The 23184-nt window shown below is 39.4% G+C and overlaps 1 protein-coding gene and 1 pseudogene across 1 annotated transcript; one reads left to right on the top strand and one right to left on the bottom strand.

Moving 5' to 3' along the window:
- The first annotated feature begins 9291 nt into the window (after positions 1-9291).
- Positions 9292-10857, top strand: LOC132630902 (uncharacterized; annotated as a pseudogene).
- A 648-nt stretch (positions 10858-11505) lies between these two features.
- LOC132631421 (adenine DNA glycosylase) lies at positions 11506-16192 on the bottom strand. The gene is made up of 8 exons (XM_060346997.1): positions 15769-16192; positions 15610-15669; positions 14051-14170; positions 13875-13972; positions 13068-13606; positions 12858-12964; positions 12143-12266; positions 11506-11799 (listed from the first exon to the last, which is right to left on the bottom strand). Exons 1-7 carry the CDS (start codon positions 16153-16155, stop codon positions 12183-12185), a joined length of 1395 nt encoding a protein of 464 aa, XP_060202980.1. The 5' UTR covers positions 16156-16192; the 3' UTR covers positions 11506-11799; positions 12143-12182.
- Between the last annotated feature and the right edge of the window lie 6992 nt (positions 16193-23184).

Here is a 23184-nt window from a genome sequence, read left to right as displayed (position 1 = left end):
AGGCGGACACAGGCAGCAGTTTCCCAGCCATTCAGGCTATTCTATGACTAGTCCACCTCCACGGTTTTCAGGCCAGAGTCTTGATAGATCTGCTCGTTCAGGGCCGAGTTCGAGTTATTCAGGACCTCAGTTCAGAGATGATTCGGCCAGTCAAGGCCACCTGTACCACGATGTTCCCAGTGTGGGAAGTTACATTGGGGTCGATGCCGATTGGGTTCTGATGTTTGCTATTCATGTGGTCGGCCAGGCCATATTATGCGTGATTGCCCCTCAATTCATGGTAGAGGTAGGACCCAGCCTTCAGGGTCGGCAGCCGGATCTTCAGCATCTGTACGCCCTATGGGGCCGGGTTCACAGGCGCCAGTTGGCCAGGGTAGAGGCAGAGGGAGAGCTCCCACTTCTAGCGGTCCTCAGCACCGTATTTATGCTTTGGCTGGACGCCAGGATCTTGAGTCTTCTCCTAACGTGGTCACAGGTATATTATCGGCATTCTCTCATGATGTATATGCTTTGATTGATCCGGGCTCCACGTTATCATATGTTACTCCTTATATTGCGGGACAATTTATAGTTGAGCCGGAGTCGATCAAACCTTTCGAGGTGTCTACACCCGTGGGTGAATCGGTAGTAGCTAGCCGAGTATATAGAGATTGTGTAGTTATGATTTGTGATCGTCGTACTATGATTGATTTGCACGAGCTAGAAATGGTAGATTTTGATGTCATTATGGGCATGGATTGGTTGGCTTCTTGTTACGCCAATGTTGATTGCAGAATGAAGATGGTTCGTTTCCAATTTCCGGGAGAACCAGTTCTAGAATGGAAAGGGAATACGGCGTCGCCAAAGGGTAGGTTTATTTCCTACCTAAAGGCGAGGAAAATGATCACAAAAGGATGCATTTATCACCTAGTGCGAGTTCGAGATGTAGAAGCTGAGTCGCCGACTCTTCAGTCAGTTCCTGTAGTAAATGAATTTCCGGATGTGTTCCCGGAAGAGCTTCCAGGCCTTCCTCCGGAGCGGGAGATTGACTTTGCTATCGATATGTTACCAGGCACTAAACCTATATCTATTCCTCCCTATAGGATGGCTCCCGCAGAATTGAAGGAGTTGAAGGAGCAATTGAAAGACTTGCTTGATAAAGGCTTCATTAGGCCTAGTTCATCCCCGTGGGGGGCGCCCGTATTGTTTGTCCGAAAGAAAGATGGATCCTTGAGAATGTGCATTGATTATAGGCAACTGAATAAAGCGACGATTAAGAATAAATATCCTCTCCCGAGGATTGATGATTTATTTGATCAATTGCAAGGTGCCAAATGGTTTTCAAAGATCGATTTGAGGTCCAGGTATCATCAAGTAAGGGTTAGGGAGAAAGATATCCCTAAGACCGCTTTTAGAACGAGATATGTTCATTTTGAATTCCGGGTGATGTCATTTGGGCTAACTAATGCGCCAGCGGTATTTATGGATTTGATGAATAGTGTGCCCTTTTTGGATTTATTTGTGATAATATTCATCGACGACATCTTGGTGTATTCTAGATCCGAGTCAGAACATGCGGATCATTTGCGTATTGTCCTTGGAGTTCTTCGAACTCGAGAGTTGTTTGCGAAATATTCTAAATGTGAGTTTTGGTTGAACTCAGTATCATTTCTGGGCCATATTGTTGCAGTTGATGGTATTCGAGTGGATAGTCAAAAGATTGAGGCTGTGAAAACTTGGCCAAGGCCCACAACTCCTACAGAGGTTCGTAGCTTTCTGGGTTTAGCAGATTATTACAGGAGATTCGTTGAAAGTTTTTCTTCTATATCTGCACCACTCACAAAGTTGACCCAGAAATCGGCAAAGTTTCAATGGACAGATGCTTGCGAACGTAGTTTCCAAGAGCTAAAGGGTAGATTGACTTCTGCCCCAGTCTTGACACTTCCAGAGGGATTGGAGGGGTATGTCGTTTATTGTGATGCTTCAGGTGTTGGGCTAGGCTGTGTATTAATGCAACATGGCAAGGTGATTACGTATGCTTCAAGGCAATTACGGAACCATGAACGGAATTATCCAAAACATGATTTAGAATTGGTTGCGGTGGTCCATGCATTAAAGATATGGAGACATTATTTATATGGTGTCCATGTGGATATTTACACAGATCATAAAAGTCTTCAATATATCTTCAAGCAGTAAGAGTTGAATCTACGGCAGCGACGATGGTTAGAATTGCTAAAAGATTATGATGTTGATATCTTGTATCACCCCGGAAAGGAAAATGTTGTGGCTGATGCTCTTAGCCACAGGTCTATGGGGAGTTTATGTGATGTGCGACAAGGAAAAAGGGAAATGACTCGTGAGCTCCAGCAGTTAGCTAGTCTAGGAGTCCGAGTGATGGATTCCGGTAGCCGGGGAACTACTATCCAGAATTCAGCAGTTTCGTCGCTAGTAGCGGAATGAAGGCGCGACAATATGAAGATGCCATGCTAGTGCAGTACAGGGATACCTTTCCTCAGAGAGAGGAGTCATCATTCGACATTTCAGGAGACGGAGTTCTCCGATGTCAAGGCAGGTTATGTGTCCCCGATGTGGCAGGTCTACGCCACCAAATATTGAGAGAAGCCCATTGCTCCCGTTATTCTATCCACCCCGGAGCGACGAAAATGTATCATGATCTTAAGTCTATGTATTGGTAGAATGGGATGAAGAAAGATGTAGCAGAATTCGTAGCCCAATGCCCCAACTGTCAACAAGTGAAAATAGAGCACCAAAAGTCGGGCGGACTGTTGCAAGCTATAGAAATCCCAACTTGGAAGTGGGAAGTGATTAATATGGACTTCATTACAGGGTTACCCCGTTCTCGACGTAAATATGATTCTATATGGGTGATTGTGGATAGACTCACTAAGTCAGCCCATTTCCTACCGGTCAGGAAGACCTATGTGGCAGAAGACTATGCCAAGCTTTATCTTAAGGAGATAGTGAGACTCCATGGTGTTCCAGAATCTATCATCTCCGATAGAGGGACTCAGTTTACTGCTAATTTCTGGACGTCTTTTCAAGAGGGTCTAGGGACCTAAGTGAGCCATAGCACGACGTTTCATCCACAGACTGATGGGCAAGATGAACGCACCATCCAAACTCTCTAAGATATGTTACGGGCATGTATGATAGATTTTGGAGGAAGTTGGGATGATCATTTGCCACTCATTGAATTTGCTTACAATAATAGTTATCATTCTAGTATTCAAATGGCACCGTATGAGGCTTTATATGGGCGAAAATGTAGATCCCCAATTGGGTGGTTTGAAACTGGAGAAGCTAAATTGATAGGGCCAGACTTGGTCCAACAAGCCATAGAGAAAGTCAAGATCATACGAGATCGGTTGCTAGCGGCTCAAAGTCGCCAAAAGTCCTATGCGGATAATCGTCGAAGGGACTTGGAGTTCCAAATTAAAGATTATGTATTCTTGAAAGTGTCGCCAATGAAGGGCGTTATGAGATTTGGCAAAAAGGGGAAGCTTAGTCCCCGGTATATAGGGCCTTATGAGATTGTGCGCAAAATAGGCAAGGTGGCCTATGAGTTAGATCTACCTCTAGATTTGGAGTTAGTCCATCCAGTTTTCCATGTCTCGATGCTTCGGAAGTGTGTTGGAGATCCTACGAGGATCGTCCCAGTAAATGATGTTCAAGTGACAGAAAAGTTAACTTATGATGAAATACCCATTGCCATATTAGATAGGCAAGTACGGAGGCTTAGAAACAAAGAAGTGGCCTCAGTTAAAGTTCTGTGGAGGAATAACAATCAGAGGAAATGACATGGGAAGCAGAAGAGAATATGCGATCCAAATACCCACATTTATTTCAGCCTTTGGACGAGGGCCAAGATGAGACGTCAAAATCACAAGGTATGCATGTTTTCCTTTTATGCTTTTGGGTCGTGGGTGGCCAAATTTTATGCTATTGTGTTGTAGCCCTGTGAGGCATCGATATTATGGGTTGTTGTGACAGGGTGGTAGCGCCATATTATAGGGGAAACTCTGGCGAAATTTTTATAGAATTCCCGAACGCTCTAACATTCGAGGACGAATGTTCTTAAGTGGGGAAGAATGTTACACCTCGGAAAATTTTCCGTTGGTACGCAAGCGAATGAAATATTAATGAATACGAGTATACGATAGGTTCATGAGTAAGAAATGATGTTTGATGACCCTAAGTGAAGTTTCAAAGGCATCCGATGTTAGGCGAGAAAGTTGGCTAAGATAAGGCAAAGTATTTGATAAGTATCGGGAAGGCATTACGAGTAACGAGTTAGCAAGGACCTAATGACGTCTTGGAGGAGAGGGATAACGTCCCTTAGATTGGTATTGAAGTGTTGGACAAGTGTTAAGAAGGTTCCATGAGGATTGGAGACCAAACGAAACGACAGATCGAAGTTCGGAATCACTGGGGATTATACGGCCAAACATACTGGCCGTATAATTTATACGGTCCGTATGTCTGGACCGTATAACCAACCCAGCTTGGCCAAACTCTCTGGACCAAACTACGGCCAGGACATACGGTCCGTAGATTTTATACGGACCGTATGTTGGTCCGTATATTTGGTCGGGGCAGCTTTTGCTCAATAAATGTAAGGGACTAAGTTGATTTCATTTCATTTCCTTTGACACCCCTTCTCTCTAAAAAAATCTCTCTACATTTATTTTACAAGTTTTCAAGGATTATAAGCCATCAACAACATTAAGCAAGTGAATCAAGGGTAAGAACCCATCAAAAATCATCTAAAGTCAAGAAAACCAAATGGAGGAAAACTAGGGTTTTTGCTCAAGTGGAGTATTATCAACTAAGGCTTGTTCCTACAACTTCTAAGGTAAGATTCATGATATTTACATGTTTTTTGAGGTATTTGAAAGTTGAAATGCGTGGTCATTAGAAGAGAATAGCAAAATGGGTTATGAATGATGAATAGTGACGTGTTTGAGAAATAGTTGAATTGAATTGCGATTGTTGTTGTGTTGTGATATGAATGCATTATAAATGACGTTAAGACTATGAAATAGAATTTGTAAATGAACGGACGAAGTTGGGTGTTGTGACCATGAATATGGATGAATGGAAGTGAATTGAGAATGTGGATAATGTAGGTTATTAATGGCTATTGTTATGATATTGTGAATGTATTGTTGACGTTTGGGAATTGAATTATGATATGGAGGAATGTCGTATAAATAAAGGAGATGATGTCCGATTTTCTCTAGCTTTAGCCATATATGCTAGTTATCTATTCTAATGATAGTATGACCTTAATGAAGGTAGAAACGTGAGCATCGAAGGAGTACGTGCAAGTGTAGAATAGTTCGACGGAAAAGGTATGTAAGGCTAACCCTTCTTTCATAAGGCATGGTTCTTTGGCCAAAAGTCTAAATCCTCTATAAGTCTACGATTCCTTCAAATGACTGACCTTCTGAGGTAGTAAGCCTATGACATAGATGTAACGATAATGATGACGATAGAAATGATGCTAGAGGTGCTTATGAGCTATCATATGTTCGTGTGCTATGAAGGGCTATAATATAACCCCGAGCTTACGATGCCGGGTAAGAATATATGTATATGAATATGTATAAAGTATGGATATGATTACGTAACGCGCGCACACCTCTGCAGATGGTACGGATAACCCTGATGCCTTGGTAGGGCCAGGTATGTATGACCTTGAGCCTTGGTTGGCCAAGTATGTATGAAACACCGAGCCTTCATGGTCGGGCATGTTATGTATATGTATGTATATATGTGAATATGTTATGTATATGAGATGTAAATGATTATGAGAGTAATTAAGTACGGATGTGGATGTATGTATACGGATACGCAATAGAAACGGAATGCCCCTATGGAAAGCAAGTAAGTGCCATGATGATGATATTGTTGTCTCCCCTCCTATGTTACTGCCTATGTTGTCTATTATGCTTCTATATTGATGTTGATCATGCTTTACATACTCAGTACATTCTTCGTACTGACGTCCTTTTGTTTGTGGACGCTGCGTCATGCCCGCAGGTGCACAGGGAGACAGACTGGACTCATAGTTGCTTATTCAGAGATTGCATAGCAGAGCTCCATTTCATTCGGAGCCATAGCTTTTGGGTACTTATTCTTTTGTGTATATAATTATGGGCATAGCGGGGTCCTGTCCCGCTCATGTGATATGTTATACTCTTAGAAGCTCGTAGTCACGTGTATGTGGTTAGTCATGTCTGGCCTTGTCGGCCTATATGTTTTTTTGTATATCATTTTGTTGGCCTCGTCGGCCATGTACATTACTGTGGCATAGATGCCTATGATGATTAAAGATGTTGTCGCCCAATGGGACTTGTATGATTGATGTTTGGAAATGTATGATTGATGTTTGGAAATGTATGATTAATGATGTGGCTCACCTAGATGCAAGCCTAAGTGTAAGCTACGGAGTGCCTGGGTGGGCTAGCACCGGGTGCTCGTCGCGGTCCCCTAGTCGGGTCGTGACACAAACTTTCATTTTCATGAGCAAAACAAAAATTTACGCAAGTGTTAAGAACTAGAAAAGTATGCTGGAGGAGGCAGAAGTTCACTTTACAAAAGAACAAAATATGCTGTTAGAGGCAACTTTCATATTCATAAGCAAAATAAAAAAGTACACAAGTGTTAAGAATTAGACAAGTCTGCCGGAGGAGGTAGAAGTTCACTTTACAAAAGAACAAAGTATGCTGTTAGAGACAAACTTTCATTTTCATGAGCAAAACAAAAATTTACACAAGTGTTAAGAACTAGAAAAGTATGCCGGAGGAGGCAGAAGTTCACTTTACAAAAGAACAAAGTATGCTGTTAGAGGCAACTTTCATATTCATAAGCAAAATAAAAAAGTACACAAGTGTTAAGAATTAGACAAGTCTGCCGGAGGAGGCAGAAGTTCACTTTACAAAAGAACAAAGTATGCTGCTAGAGGCAAACTTTCATTTTCATGAGCAAAATAAAAATTTACGCAAGTGTTAAGAACTAGAAAAGTCAGTAAGTAAACTTCAAAGATTCAACAAAGAGAAAACCAAAACGCATATCAAAATCAACTAAAACATATTACGACATTCAAAAAACCAAAATATATACATGGGAACGAAACTAAAGTTCAAAAAATCATACAAACACTTTAACAAAACACTATAATTTTAAATAAAAAAGGATCAATTAAATATAAAAAACGACGAAGACAAAGATATCAATTCAACAAACAACAATTTAACATAAAAACAAATATTGAAACGAGCAAAAGATCCAAATTCGTACCTAAATTTTAGAACAGATAAGACAGATACAAAACAGAGGAGGAACGAAGAAGCAAAAATAGAAAAGAAAAGGGCAAATGACGAAATAGAAAGAGTTTTAATGGGGTAAGGGTAATTTCATCAAAAAACTTTCGTTAAACAGGCAGGGCACTCCGAGCAAAAAAAAAGGCCCTTATGTTGGGGTGGTATTTAATTTTTGCCCTTCGTTAGAACCTCTTGGTTTCGGGTTCAAACCCCCGTTCAGTCAAAAATTAAAAAAAATTCGCAAGGTAGAGTTTGGATTCGCAAGGCAAAACTTTCGGCAGAATTTTGCTACCTTCAGGCAAAGTTTGAAACTCTACCTTAAGGCAAAGTTTGAAACTCTGCCTTAAGGTAGAGTTTGCAGTCAAACTCTACTTGATCGGGCAGAGTTTGAGTCAAGCTCTGCCAGATCAGGTAGAGTTTTGAGGCAAACTCTATCTTAAGGTAGAGTTTAGCCTTAAGGCAAAGTTTTGCCTTATACCTGAATGCAGGTAGAGTTTTGCATGTGAGGTAGAATTTTGCAAATTCTGCCTGTAGGTAGAGTTTTGCATGCAAAACTCTGCCTTGCGAAACCAAACCTCTGCCTTGCAAAATTCTTTTTTTTCTAACTGAGCTGGGGTTCTAACCCAGAACCTTAGGGTATTAGGCGAAGACAAAAATAAAGACCACCAATTTGAGGGCCAAAAATTAAAGATCAGTGCTTTTGAAGGGCAATTTGCACAAAAAAAATAAAATGAAATGAGATTATTGATTTTGGGTCATAACAAATAATTTTTTTTGCGGGGCATAATTTATATTTTCGCAACATAATTTCCCAAAACTTACGCCCCCGTCCTTAAAGAACTTATGCCTCGTTAGGCATAAGTTCAATTTTGAAGGGCAAATATTAAAGACTAGCCCATTTGAAGGGAAAACCGTGCAATTTCTTCATCGATTTTCACGAATACCCACATTTAGGGTTGGTGAGATTTAACTATATAGTAACGACATTTAATTCAATATTTAATTATGGAAGTTCATGGGATAACTGACCTTCTTAGTCCGTTCTTGCGGAGGCTATCTAATCTTTATGTTTTATGCTTTTGAAATGAGATTTTCTCCGCTTAATGAATAATCATTTATTACCAATGGAAAATTTATTTAGCGGTTCCAAATTTTCTTATCTACAAATTTCTTATCTTTCTCATTTGTTCTAATATAACTAACATTTGTAAAGTAATTAAAGATAGGCACAACTTAACAAAGCGGCATCTAGATTTCGTGCGCTTGTTGTAATTTTTCTTCTTATTTCTTCTTATACTCGTTTTCAAGTAGAATATAAACATAACTTGCCGTGGCAAAGATTAAATTTTCCTGAAATTTGTTCCAGCTGTCCTGAGTTCTATTCGTATAACTGCCGAATATTTTTGGACACCGTTTTGGAGTTTCACTTACAATAGTTTTACTTGTACAAGTTTTGAACTCCAAGACACTATCCTAGAATTTCACTTGTATAAATTTCAAAGTCCACAACACTGCCTTGAGTTTCACTTTCAGCAATTCAAAGTTCAAACTCCAGGAAAATTTGCTAAATTTCATATGGCTATTTTTCGACTACTTTGTAGTATTTATAAGCCATGGTTATCTTTCAGTTACGTTGGAAGCACAAATTAGCTACACTGTCATTTTTACGAACATGAACAGGCTAAGTTTCAATGGTCTTCCTTGCCTCAGATTGAATACCAACAACAACAACAACAACATACCCAGTGAATCCCACAACGTGCATACCAATCATTTGAAAAGATAAAACTGATCGCACTTAAAAATTTGACCGGCCTACTATTGAATTTTTTCCAGTTAAGCTAGTTAATGTAAAATGAGAGATTTTATAATTTTATCATCATAGTTATGCTCAGTGCTCTTTTGTTATCACTCGTTACACTTGAAATTCCTCAAAACACTGTGAAACCCATGGGCATAAAAGATGGTCCGGTCATTTACTTCGAGTTCTTCAGCCACCAACCTTTTTCAGTGTTCAAATTCTGTTTGTAACAGGAATCAAATAGTGTTCTTTCTTTTACCCCAAAATTTTTTACAAATTTAAAATCCAGGAGATAAATCATCTCATTGGAGAAGCTATAACTTCGTCAGTCAAAAGTCAACATCTGATTATACACTCAGGCTAGCCAAAGCGAGGGAGAGGAAGGCTCGGGACCTGGATCAAGTGAAATGTATCAAAGACGAGGGAGGGGAAGTTTTGGTGGAGGATGTCCTTATTAGACGAAGATGGCAGTCCTACTTTCATAAACTCCGAAATGAAGAGCAGGACTGGAACATCGTTTTAGGCGAATTGGAGCTCTCTGAGAGCCGCCGCGATTTTGGATACTGCAGGCGGATCAAGGTTGAAGAGGTCGAGGGGGTTATGCAGAAGATGAGCAAGGGGAGAGCGACTGGGCCAGATGAAATACCGGTAGAATTTTGGAAGAATACGGGTAGGGGAGGCTTGGAGTGGCTTACGCGGTTGTTGAATGTTATTTTTAGGACGGCGGAGATGCCTGAAGAGTGGAGATGGAGCACCATGATCCCGTTGTAAAAACAAGGGAGATATCCAGAACTGCAACAACTATAGGGGTATCAAGCTATTGAGCTATACGATGAAAGTTTGGGAGAGAGTGGTGGAAGCGAGGATGGGGAAGTTAGTTTCTATTTCAGATAACCAGTTCGGATTCATGCCGGGTCATTCGACTACAGAAGCCATTCACCTTGTGAGGAGGTTGGTGGAGCAGTATAGGGATAAGAAGACTGACTTGCACATGGTGTTTGTTGACCTTGAGAAGGCTTACGACAAAGTCCCAAGGGAGGTGCTGTGGAGATGTCTGGAAGCTAGAGGTGTTCCTGTAGCATACATAGTGCGATTAAGGACATGTATGATGGAGCCAAGACCCGGGTGAGGATGGTTGGAGGTGACTCGGAACACTTTCCAGTCACGATGGGCCTGCACCAAGGGTCCGCGCTTAGCCCGTTTCTGTTTGTTGTGGCAATGGACGCTCTGACAAGCCACATTCAAGGAGAGGTACCATGGTGCATGCTGTTTGCAGATGACATTGTGCTTATTGACGAGTCGCGGAACGGTGTTAACGCGAGACTGGAGGTTTGGCGACAGACTCTGGAGTCGAAGGGTTTCAATTTGAGCAGGTTTAAGACAGAGTACTTAGAGTGCAAGTTTAGTGATGGGAGACAGGTAAAGGACGAGGACGTGCAGCTGGATACTCAGGTCATCCCGAAGAAAGAAAGTTTCAAGTACCTGGGGTCGATCATCCAAGGGACTGGCAAGATTGACGATGATATCACACATCGTATTGGAGCGAGATGGATGAAATGGAAGCTCGAATCGGTGGTGTTGTGCGATAAGAAGGTGCCGCCTATTCTAAAGAGAAAGTTCTACAAAGCGGTGGTTAGATCGACTATGTTGTATGGGACGGAATGCTGGCTAGTTAAGAAAGCTCATGCCCAGAAGATGAAGGTAGCTGAGATGCAGATGCTGAGATAGATGTGCGGGCATACAAGGAGAGATAAGATTTGGAATGAAGTGATTCGGGATAAGGTGGGTGTGACCCCTGTGGTGGATAAGATGCGAGAAGGAAGGTTGAAGTGATTCGGCCATGTGCAGCGGAGATGTGTTGATGCGCCAATGAGGAGGTGCGAGAGGATGGCAGTGGTGGGCCTGAAGAGAGGGAGGGATAGGCCAAAGAAGGTCTGGAGAGAAGTGATTCGACAAGACATGGCACTACTTCTGCTTACCGAGGACATGATCAGTGATAGGAAAGAGTGAAGGTCGAGTATCAAGGTGGAGGGCTAGTGGGGGGCCACAAGGTTTCCTTTCTCGTATTAGGAGTATTTTTACCCTGCTTCTATGTGTTAGATCTTGTCTCTCTTTGCTATTTATCATGACTTTTTTGCTCTTGCTATTTCTCATTTTTGCATTGTTTTAATTTGCTTGTCCGTATCTGACTCTTTTCCCTCGTTTTCTTTTGAGCCGAGGGTCTTTCGGAAACAACCTCCCTACCTTCCAAGGTGGGAGTAAGGTCTGCATACACTTTACCCTCCCCAGACCTCAAATTGTGGGATTCAACTGGGTATGTTGTTTGTACTTTCATTCATTACATCTGAAAGAAGACAACCAACCAAAAGGGGAAAAGGAACAAAAAAAGTTTAAGCTCCAAAATCTATGCCAGTCAAACGTATTCAATGTACAGACTATTTTACAGCCATTAGATTCCTGGAACCGCTTGCAGTCCTTACACATCCACTTTAATTACTTAAAAGTACAGAATCCGATGCATCTGCTTAATAGAGCAGACAAGAGCTTGGAAACACATGCGATACAATAATTTAGCATCTGTATGATCTGTTATACACCAATTGTCAAACAGCTGCACAATAATGTCTTCCTGGCTAAATTCCCAGTTACTAAGGGAACCTTGAATGTTTCCTGAAACCAAATAAGATCATTTATTGTAGCTATGAATTATGAACATGTAATTATCTTAACTTTTTAATGGGGGTACTACGGTAGAAGCAATTTAATTCTTAAAATGACAAAGCGTATTGTATCATTCTGACCACCAAAACATTTGCTTGGCTGGAATGTTCAAAGGAGAAATTCCACTTAAATTAGGGGTAGATGTTTATGAAACAAGAACAGACATTACCAGGAAGTTCAATAATAGTCGAAAATAATAGAAACCCAATCAGAAAATAATGAGACCTTACGCATATTCTTAGACCAGGAAGGAATTTCCTGGAAGACGATGAAAGATTTGGAGAAAGTTTACCTGAGGGGTCAGTTTTTGTTGGCACAGCCAAGTACTATCTCTATCTTCTAACTGCTGTCTTCCTCCTCACTTTCGGGATGATATCCTGTTCAGTTTGCTTGTGTTTCTGTACCATGCTATAAACCTGCATTAGAAGAAAATTTTGGTCATCATTGGTTCACATTTCCAGTCATGTTCAACAAATATGAAAGCAGCAGGAAAGTCGGGTTATTGATCAAGATAAATTCTTTATAGACAGGACATCCAACATATAGTACTCTTGGTTGCAACGTTGACCATTGAACCAAGTGTTTGAAGACTAGCCTTAGATGGTAATATCAGAAACTAATGTTGAACATCTGAACACAGTAGTAATGTTATTTTTAATACCTGATAACTATGTTGCACAATGTTAAAATTTCAACAGCCGGAAAACAGTCACACATGAGCTAAGTACGAAGTGACAAGATAACTTCATATATCAAGCATTTTATAATGTCTACTTGTACATATATTGGCATGATCCCAGAGGCAAAGCTCTCGAAAGTGCATTACAGATTAAAGAAAAATATTCAACTCAAGATGTGAATTGTCAATTCATTATGCAGCATGTCAGTAAGATGTTTGCTGTTCCAGAGAAGTTCTTATTTCCTTATTTACAACTGACTTATATGATCAATCACATTTCTTCATTATAACATTCAACTGCACCGTATCCTTTGGTTTTCAGCAGTACCTTTCTTACTCCAGATGTTAATCCCATGCTACCAAGGTTTTTGCTATCGACATACTTCCATGTAATACTCTCTTTGTCCAGCTTTTTATTGTCAATGCTTCTATTTCCTACATGTCAACAGAAAGCACATGCAATTAAGTATATTAAAAAGGTGCTACTAAACATTTGAATCATTAACCATGAGGTAATAAGTCAACACATAGAATAAACCTTTTGGATGTAAGACCAACAACTCTACGTGCATCTTGAGGCGTATATGACTGAAGACATGTACATATTCTCCAATATCTTCTCGTGAAACTATTCTAGTAGACTCTTTAAGATCTAGATTGAATGATGACTGTAAAAAGTTATCAATTGCTTTTCTTCTTGAGGCCCAGTCTGCTTCCTTCTCCAAGAGAACTGATGGAAACTCCCAGAGGCCAGCAAGCAGACCCTTATTTGGTCTTTTTACAAGAATAAATTTGCTGCTGGATTTAGGTCCCGTTGTTTCCTGGCAATCCAGTATTTCCACAACACTAACAGCGGAGAACTCATGCCTTTGTTTGGCCTTCACAACTTTAATTGGGTAATCTGTAACATGAACTGACTCGTTCTGCCTAGAGAGTGATAAAGCATGACATTGAGCAGAGATGGGGCATGCAGCACAACCTGGATTCGAAAGAGAGCACAATGTAGCCCCAAGTTCCATAAGAGCTTGGTTGAAATCTCCAGGCCTACAAGGATCAACTAACTGCCCTGCAAGTTTCCTAATTGAAAAGAAAAAAGAAGGAAAACTCATTAAGAAATAAAGTAATATCTGAAATTGAGTGATTACTAGTATCTGGCATGATCACTGCTTAAGCAAGATAACAATTTATCTGTTCCCTGAATATATTTGATAAGAAATAGAAATAAAAGATAAGTGGAGAATGAAGTACAATGCATCTCTCTTTAGTGTATGGTTGTTCAAACTTGCTTACTAACTATTACAGTAAAAAAGCAATAAAAACTGCTTTATACATCACAAAGACTCACCAAAAACTCTTAACTGTCACAGGGTCTTTTGGATTCGCGGATATGGCCTTCAGCCTAGAAATTACCCTGACCACATTTCCATCAACAACAGGCACTGCCTACAGTAATAACTTAGAAAATATGAGAAGAGGAAGAGTGTATTAGTAGTAGGACAAAAGTTTGCAGAACCTAATGACCTTTTTGAAGGCAATTGATGCAATAGCGCCAGCAGTATATTCACCAATTCCTCTGATCTTGCGAAGATCTGAAACTGTCTCTGGAAAACTACCTCCTCCTTCAACTACCTCTTTTGCACCCTGCAAAAACACAGATATCTCGAATAAGCAAACTCGAGCATAAACAATTCAGCAGAGCTAAGAATGCTAATTTGCAACATCATAGCAGTAATCTTGAAGCCGATTAAAAATTGTAATTTCCTCTACACACAAATTGAGATTTTCATCTCTTAGTCTGCAGAAAACCTCATCAAACAGCATTTGGACTCTCCACCCTTAGCTAATCAATTGCCACTTGGCAACTGGAGGACTACATAGATGGATAAATGCTGAGTTCCTCTGTAGGAATACGCTCCATGCAGTTAAAATACATTATGCTGCTCTTATAATGTGTCTAATTCGAAGAGGCACTGCTCTTTGATTGCGGAGCTATATCACCAACTCTACACATCCTCTGTATCCATTCTGCTCTATTTGTGCTCACTTTGGTCCAATACTAAATAATTCATTTTTTCAATGCATTAGGGATCTCTAAATGTCACACTTGACAAGAGGGGGTTGCTCAGATGGTAAGCGCCCTCCACTTTCAACCCAAAGGTTGCGAGTTCGAATCACCAAGGGAGCAAATGAGGAAGCTCCTGGGGGGAGGGGTAAAAAAAGAAGAAAAAAAAAATGTCACACTTATCCTGACTAGTACATACAAGTCCCTGATCAAGCCTTCTAGCAAATATCCAACCTAATGTAAGTTTAATGATGGCAACAATTGAGAGTTTACATCCCATAACCCCACTAGTTCGTAGCACCCAATCGATCCATTAATTTTGTTGTGTTCTGTTCTTGGTCAACTCTGCATTAGTTCCAGAAATTTATAGCTTTTGAAACGACTTCTTCTCTGTATATGATATTACCGATACTTTGTCCTCTTTGGGTACATTCAATCATCATAGTGTCGCACTTACAAACTGGAGCATATGGAGGCCAATGAGAATATTACGAAACCATCTCAGGTGCTATCATTTTATCTTCTATGATGTGCTACTTGAATATAACTAAGTCAAAGAAAAATAAAAGTTCTAAGTAGTTCACAACTCAGCAACCATGTAAAATGTCTCGCTCTCTTCAAAATAACCAACAGTTAAACCAATGCTCACACGGTGTTATCAAAAGCGAAACGCGCAAAAAAGCTCACAGTCTGCTGGGACTTTAAGCGCAAATAAAGGGATGGGCTTTAATGAAAAAAGGCACAAATGGAGAAAAAATACAAATATATACATTTAGTTCAAGACTAATAATAATAACCATGAATAACAAATATATGGGCAAGGAAATTGAAAATAATTAATGATGAAATGAAATATCAATTGTCTAGTGTCGCCTGAGACACTCATCGACAAGGAAAAGTATGTCTTAGAGCTTTGATGAAGACAGTGAAGCGCTCAACATACTTTTCGCTAAAGCGCAGATTTGATAACATTGTGCCGGCATACATTGTGGAAGTAGAAGCTAAATATAAACCTCACCTCTAATAAAAACCGAGCTCGTCTATAGTACCCCAAACCAGCCCACATTTCATTCACCTCCTGCAATGTAAGATAAACCAAGAAAACTCTGAATTCAACAAATTCCAAAAAAATAGAGAGAGAGAGAGAGAGAGGAGAAAAACATAACATCAATATAACCTCAAGAGAAGCTTGAGAGAGATGATGAAGAGTAGGCCATTTGTTCATCCACCTATTGAAATAATCAACCACAGTTGAAACCCTAGTTTGTTGAAGCATAACTTCAGAAACCCACACTGCATAACCCCTTTTATCATCAGAAGCATCACTACTACTGATTCTTCGCCAAGGAAGGTCTCTTTGATTTTTGTCGTACCATTCCAATAGAGATGCCCTGATTTGTAGGGTTTCGTCATTACTGAAGATGTCCTCTATATCCCCAACTTCCTTTCCAGGTTTGCGAGGTCTCTTCTTGGTGATGCCCGTTCTCTTCTCCATTGATGATACAGAGTAGCGTTTTCCCGCTAAGCAATGCGTTTGAAATTGTAAGCAAATGCCCACTGGCATACTCTTCCTTCCCCCCCCCCCCCCCCCCCCCCCAACAAACATTTGTGCCTTTTTCAACCTAGAAAAAATACTGACCTCTTTCCGCGGAAGAGTTGATTGAAAAAGAAATTCAAAAATTAGTCCCCCACAAGCCACAAGCACTTTTTTTTTTTTTTGTTAAACTAGATAATTGTTGTAAGTTGGATACCCACCAAAATTCTTGGACACAAGTACGTGTGACAACCAAATTGTTCACTTATTTCCTCCTATAAATAGGAGTTCATTTGTAGAAGTTATATATACAATTTATTCCTCTCTATATACTTCTCTCTTGTGTATTTATTTCATAGACTTTATTTTATAACACGTTATCAGTACGAGACTCTGTCATCTCGAGCAAATACTTTGAAAGCCTCGAAGGTATCGACTTTCTTTTTCTTAATTAATGACAAATCTTTCTAAACGTGAATTTGTTGCCTTAGATATATCTGGCAAAAGCTATCTTGTCTTGGGTACTTGATGCCAAAATTCATCTTGATGCGATGGGTCTGACAGACACCATCAAAGATAAAAATCAGGCATCGAATCAAGACCGTGCCAAGGCAATGATATTCCTTCGTCATCACCTTGATGAGAGCTTAGAAATAGAATATCTCACTGTTAAAGACCCTCTTATGCTGTGGAATAATTTAAAAGATAGATATGACCACCTGAAGATGGTTGTGCTTCCATAAGCACGTTTTAATTGGATCTATCTGAGGCTACAAGATTTTAAATCTATTTGGGCGTATAATTCTACCATGTTTAAAATTATTTCTCAATTGAAATTATGTGGTGAAAATATCACTGATCATGATATGCTGGAGAAAACATTCTCCACTTTTCCTGCCACGAGTATGCTCCTGCAGCAGCAATACCGAGAGATGAAGTTCAAGAAATATTCTGATCTAATCTCACATCTTCTAGTGGCTGAACAACATAATGAATTATTAATGAAAAATCATGAAAGCCGACCTACTGGTACTGCCCCATTCCCTAAAGTGAATGAGGCAAATTTTCGCCATTCTAGGCGTGGAAGAGGTCGTGGCCCCAGTTGTGGTCATGACCATGGTCGAGGAAGAAATTTTAATCATGATTCTCGTCTTGCACCAAATAATACCCTTCACCACCAGTAGTGTAAAAATAAGGATAAAAAGCATGAAGTTGTGCCAAAAAAAAAAGATTCAGAAAATAAATGCTACCGATGTGGAGGAAAGGGGCACTAGTCACGTACCTGTCGTACGCCAAAGCATCTAGTTGAGCTTTATCAAGCCTTCCTCAAAAAGGCAGAAAAGAATGCCGAAGTAAATTTTATTTCTGAAGATAATGTTGAGCCCATACATCTAGATGTGGCAGATTTCTTTGAACTCACTAAAGGAAAAATAGTGAGTTATGTAAATAAAGTGAGTTCAAAGAAATCTGCCACATCTAGCTATAACATAACTATTATAGATGTGGCAGATTTCTTTGTATTAACATTTTCCATTTGCCCATATTATTTTCATCCATGTTGTTACTATTAGCTATAATAGTTATGTTTCCATAGTTATGTAAATAAAGTTTGTGTAATGCTTTGTTTAATAATAATATCTACGTTCATGTTCACTTTGTCTATTCTTCTATTTTGAAGAATATATGGAAATTCCTCAAATTTTCTTTGTATCAATGACCAATCATAAAGATATTTGTGTGATTAATAGTGGAACAACGCATGCCATATTCAAAGATGAGAAATACTTTTCTCACTTGCGTAGGCAAATGGAAAATGTTAATACAATTTCTGGCAATTCAAAATTGATTGAAGGCTCCGGAAGAGCTACTATATTTCTGCCGAAGGGACGAAACTTGTTATAGAAGATGCAGTATTCTCTTTTAAATCCCCAAGATGTTAAGTTTCAAAGATATCCGTCGTAATGGGTATCACGTTGAGACATTATACGAAATAAATGATAAATATCTTGCCATTACAAAGAATGTCTCCGGCCAGAAATATGTTTTGGAGAAATTACCAACTTTGTCTTCTGGTCTGTATTGTGCAGAAATTAGTACAATTGAAGCACACTCGCTCGTAAACTAGAAGTTTAATGATTCAAGTACTTTTGTGCTTTGGCATGACCGAATAGGTCACTCTGGATCAATAATGATGAGACGAATTATTGAAAATTCAAATGGGCATCCACTTAAGAACCTGAAGATTCTTGAAAGTGGTGAATTTTCCTGTGCCGCTTGTTATCAGGGCAAATTGATAGCTAAGCCATCACTAATGAAAGTTGACATTGAATCCTCTACCTTTCTAGAGTGTATACATTGGGATATATGTGGACCTATTCATCCACCTTGTGGGTCATTCAGATATTTTATGGTCCTAATAGACGTATCTTCAAGATGGTCCCATGTGCACATCCTATCGTCTGACAACCTGGCGTTTGCGAAATTATTGGCACAAATAATACGCTTAAGGGCACAGTTTTCGGATTATCCCATTCTATACGCCTCGATAATGCCGGAGAATTTACGTCTCAATCTTTTGATGATTATTGTTTGTTAGTTAGGATAAAAGTTGAACATCCTGTAGCTCATGTTCATACCTAAAATGGCCTTGTTGAGTCATTTATTAAACGACTACAATTGATAGCAAGACCACTACTTATGAAAACACAGTTGCCCACTACCGTCTGGGGTCATGCTATCTTACATGCAATATCTCTTATTCGTCTTAGACTGACTCATTATAATAAATACTCCCCGTCACAATTAGTATTTGGTCATGACCCAACTATTACTCATCTCCGAATCTTTGGTTGTGTTGTATATGTGCCGGTAGCACCACCACTGCGCATTAAGATGAGCCCCCAAAAAAGGTTAGGAATATATGTTGGGTTTGAATCACCCTCTATTATTTGCTATCTTGAGCCATTGACGGGAGATTTATTCACTGCTAGATTTGCAGATTGTCGATTTGATGAAACAAATTTTTCACAATTAGGGGGAGAGAGAAAAGAAATCAAAAGAGAAATTGCGTGGAGGGTTTCATCACTATCTCATTCTGATACACCTGCCTCTATATGTGAACATGAGATCTAGAAGATCATTCACTTGCAAAAAATAACAAATTAAATACCAGACGCATTTACTGATTTGAAAAGAATAACTAAGTCACATATCCCTGCATAGAATGTGCCTATCCTAATTGATGTCCCAAAGGGAAAAGGGAAAATCTACTAGTGTCATAGCCTCTGAATCTCATACACGCCTGAAGTGTGGTAGGCCATTGGGTTCTAAGGATAAAAATCCTTGAAAAAGAAACACGAAAAATGATCAGAATGACACTATGAAAGAATATCATCAATATATTCAAGATCTGATTAATCTTGATATTCCTAAAGATATTAGGGAACCCGAGACTCAAGTGAGTAAAGAACAATCATTGAGTTCTTCTGGTGATGGGATAGATTTGAATCGATCGAAGATTATGGTGGATAATGTTTTTGCATATAATGTTGCACTGAATATTATGAAAGACATTGAGGATCAGGAACCTCAATCTGTCGAAGAATGTCGACGAAGATATGATTGGCCAAAATGGCAAGAGGCAGTTCAATCAGAATTGAATTCACTTGCCAAACGTGATGTTTTTGGACCGGTAGTCCAAACGCCTAATGGTGTAAAACCAATTGGCCACAAATGGGTCTTTGTACAGAAAAGGAATGAGAGAAATGAAATTGTGAGATACAAGGCACGCCTTGTTTCACAAGGATTCTCTCAAAGACCCGGTATCGACTATGAAGAAACATATTCACCCGTTATGGATGGCATAACATTTCGATATCTTATCAGTTTAGCTGTAGGTGAAAACCTTGAAATACATCTGATGGATGTGGTTACAGCTAACCTTTATGGCTCACTTGATAATGAAATCTATATGAAAATTCCTGAAGGATTTAAAAATGCCTGAAGAAATTAGTTCAAAGTCTCGGGAGATGTATTCAATCAGATTACAAAGATCATTGTATGGTCTAAAACAATCAGGGCGCATGTGGTACAATCGCCTCAGTGAGTACCTGGTAAATGAAGGTTATATAAATGATGCTATTTGTCCATGCGTTTTTGTTAAGAAAACAAAATCAGAGTTCGTTATACTTGTTATTTATGTTGATGACATAAACCTAATTGGAACTCTAGATGAGCTCCAAAAGGCGATTGAATAGTTAAAGAAAGAATTTGAGATGAAAGATCTCGGAAAAACAAAACTTTGTCTTGGTTTGCAGGTTGAACATTTAGCAGACGGGATCTTTATCCATCAATCTGCTTATAACAAAAAAGTTTTAAAACGATTTTACATGGACAATGCGCATCCTTTAAGTACTCCAATGGTTGTTCGCTCACTTGAAGTGAGTAAATATCCATTCCGACCTCAGGAAGAAAATGAAGAGCTTCTTGGTCCTGAAGTACCATATCTTAGTGCAATTGGTGCACTTATGTATCTTGCTAACGCTACAAGACCTGACATAACGTTCTCTGTTAATTTGCTAGCAAGATATAGCTCTTCTCCTACATGAAGACATTGGAACGGAGTTAAGCATATATTGCGATATCTGAAGAGAACTAATGATATGGGTCTGTTTTATACTAACAAAGGTAGTACAGATCTTGTTGGTTATGCAGATGCAGGTTATTTATCTGATCCACATAAAGCGTGATCTCAAATAGGCTATATGTTTACATGCGGAGGTACTGCTACATCATGGCGATCTACAAAGCAGTCCATTGTTGCTACTTCTTCAAATCATGCTGAGATAATCGCTATTCATGAAGAAAGTAAAGAATGTGTGTGGTTGAGATCAGTGATACATTTCATCAGAGAAAGATGTGGCTTAAAGTGTGATACAAAAATACCCACAGTATTATATGAAGATAATGCTGCATGCATAGCTCAATTAAAAGGAGGTTTCATAAAAGGAGATAGAACGAAGCACATTTCACCAAAGTTATTCTTCACACATGATCTCCAGAAAGATGGTGATATTGATGTGCAACAAATCCGTTCAACTGACAATCCTGCAAATTTGTTCACCAAATCTTTGCCAACTTCAACTCTTGAGAAGATGATATTCAAGATTGGAATGCGAAGACTCCGACATCTGAATCTTGGTCCTCGTCAGGGGGAGTGAAATACGCATTGTACTCTTTTTTCTTTAACCAAGTTTTGTCCCATTGGGTTTTCTTGGTAAGGTTTTTAATGAGGCAGCTCTCAAAGCGTATTACTAGATATGCGTACTCTTTTTCCTTCATTAGGATTTTTTTTCCCACAGGATTTTTCCTAATAAGATATTAATGAGGCACATCATCTAATTAATGGACATCCAAGGGGAAGTGTTGTAAGTTGGATGCCCACCAAAATTCTTGGGCACCAAGTATGTGTGGCCACCAAGTTATTACTCAGTGGCCACCAAGTTGTTCACTTATGGCCACCAAATTGTTCACTTATTTCCTCCTATAAATAGGAGTTCATTTGTAGAAGTTATATATACAATCTATTCCTCTCTATATACTTCTCTCTTATGTATTTATTTCATAGTCTTTATTTTATAATAATAATGAGTTTTTAGTCAAAATTATCCCTTATCTATTGGAGTAGGTTTATTTTGGTCCTATAAATATGACCTTGACCATCTTTAGTTCCTTAAGTTTGTTAAAGTAGTGTACTTTTGGTCCAATTATGCACTTAAAAACTAACAGTGACTACCGAAAAACACTACTAAACACACGACAAAATTGACTGGAAAAAACTGACTGACATGGCTTGTACTTATACTACTATGCTAAAGAAGACTAGACTAACTATTACAAAAAGCCCTTAATGAAGTAAGGGCCTTGTTTGGTAGTCTTCTTTAGGGATGATGGCTTGACTTTAAAGAATAGCCTCTTTGCATGGCTGGCCACTATCGTCTCCCTCCATCTCATCTTCACTCCATGCGACCAAACAATCATCCACACGTCATGTGCTCTCCTATGAATCTCCTCAAAGGTCTCCAAAGCTCTCTTAGCATCACCATGACTTGTAAGACTCGGAGTTCCTTGGCTTGGCCATGGATGAAGTATCTTAATTCATGTGTGCTCCTCGGGATCGTATCATCTTCCTCTTCTTGGAAAGTATTCATCCTCGAATCCAAACCTTGCAAAACATAGGAGATAATGAGTGCATGCCCCCTTACAAAACACATAAGGTAATCATCATTTAGCAAATGATAATACCTAAAGTAAGCAAAGCATGCGACCAACACACTAAATGGCTCACTTTTATGATATAACCAAGCATCTTAAGGATCTAGAATCTGTAAGTATCCAAATAATGCCCAAGACACTTGGCTATTAAAGACATTTGACAAAAGGGTAAATCAAAGGAACCAATGCATTTAGGGAAACAAACATGCAAGTTTTCATTGGTCCTAGCAATCAAGAAGCACATATCTCCCCTTAAGTCAAGCAATGAGTAATATCCCCCATGGCGAAGTGCAATTTCACAAACAAGCCCTTCTTAAGTCAAGGTTCTAATCATTACACTAGCCCATTTCAAGAAAGGAATCACTCCCAAGTAAACATTGGGGTCAAATACAAAGGTATCCCCCATATAATTTTGCCCACTTGCTCCAAACATGACACCAAGTAATAACGCTAGTAAAGAATTACATGAATGGTTAGAAGTGTTACTACCATACTGATAGTTCTAAGTGCATCTGTGAGACCTGGCCTATAATCTACTCTCTGTGCACCTTGCACCGTCAGTAGAGAACAACTGTAAAGCCGAGCCACTTGCTGCACACAAGTACAGCTGTGAGTTGGCCCATGCTTTAGGTCAAAATGAATGAGTAGTCTCCATCCATCCCATATGCTCCCACTATATATACAACATGATGTCAAATATTGAGCAGGCTTGAAAACCTAATCTAAATCGTGCAAAGTTGCCGACACTAGTTCTCAAGATCTCTCAAGAACATAGTTACTTTGATA

This window comes from Lycium barbarum, chromosome 3 (assembly GCF_019175385.1).
Source record: "Lycium barbarum isolate Lr01 chromosome 3, ASM1917538v2, whole genome shotgun sequence".
NCBI classification, from domain to species: domain Eukaryota; kingdom Viridiplantae; phylum Streptophyta; class Magnoliopsida; order Solanales; family Solanaceae; genus Lycium; species Lycium barbarum.
Note: the sequence above shows the minus strand (reverse complement) of the source record. Positions and strands in the feature narration are given on the sequence as shown.

Bases quoted from the DNA above. Each gene is read 5' to 3' on its own strand.
- LOC132631421 (XM_060346997.1), bottom strand. From the start codon at position 16,155: ATGCCAGTGGGCATTTGCTTACAATTTCAAACGCATTGCTTAGCGGGA. The intron at 12,965-13,067 runs GTTTATTCTATG...GTTGACATGTAG, and splicing joins GTTGGTCTTACATCCAAAAG to GAAATAGAAGCATTGACAAT. The intron at 12,267-12,857 runs GTACTGCTGAAA...CTTCTAATGCAG, and splicing joins TAACATCTGGAGTAAGAAAG to GTTTATAGCATGGTACAGAA.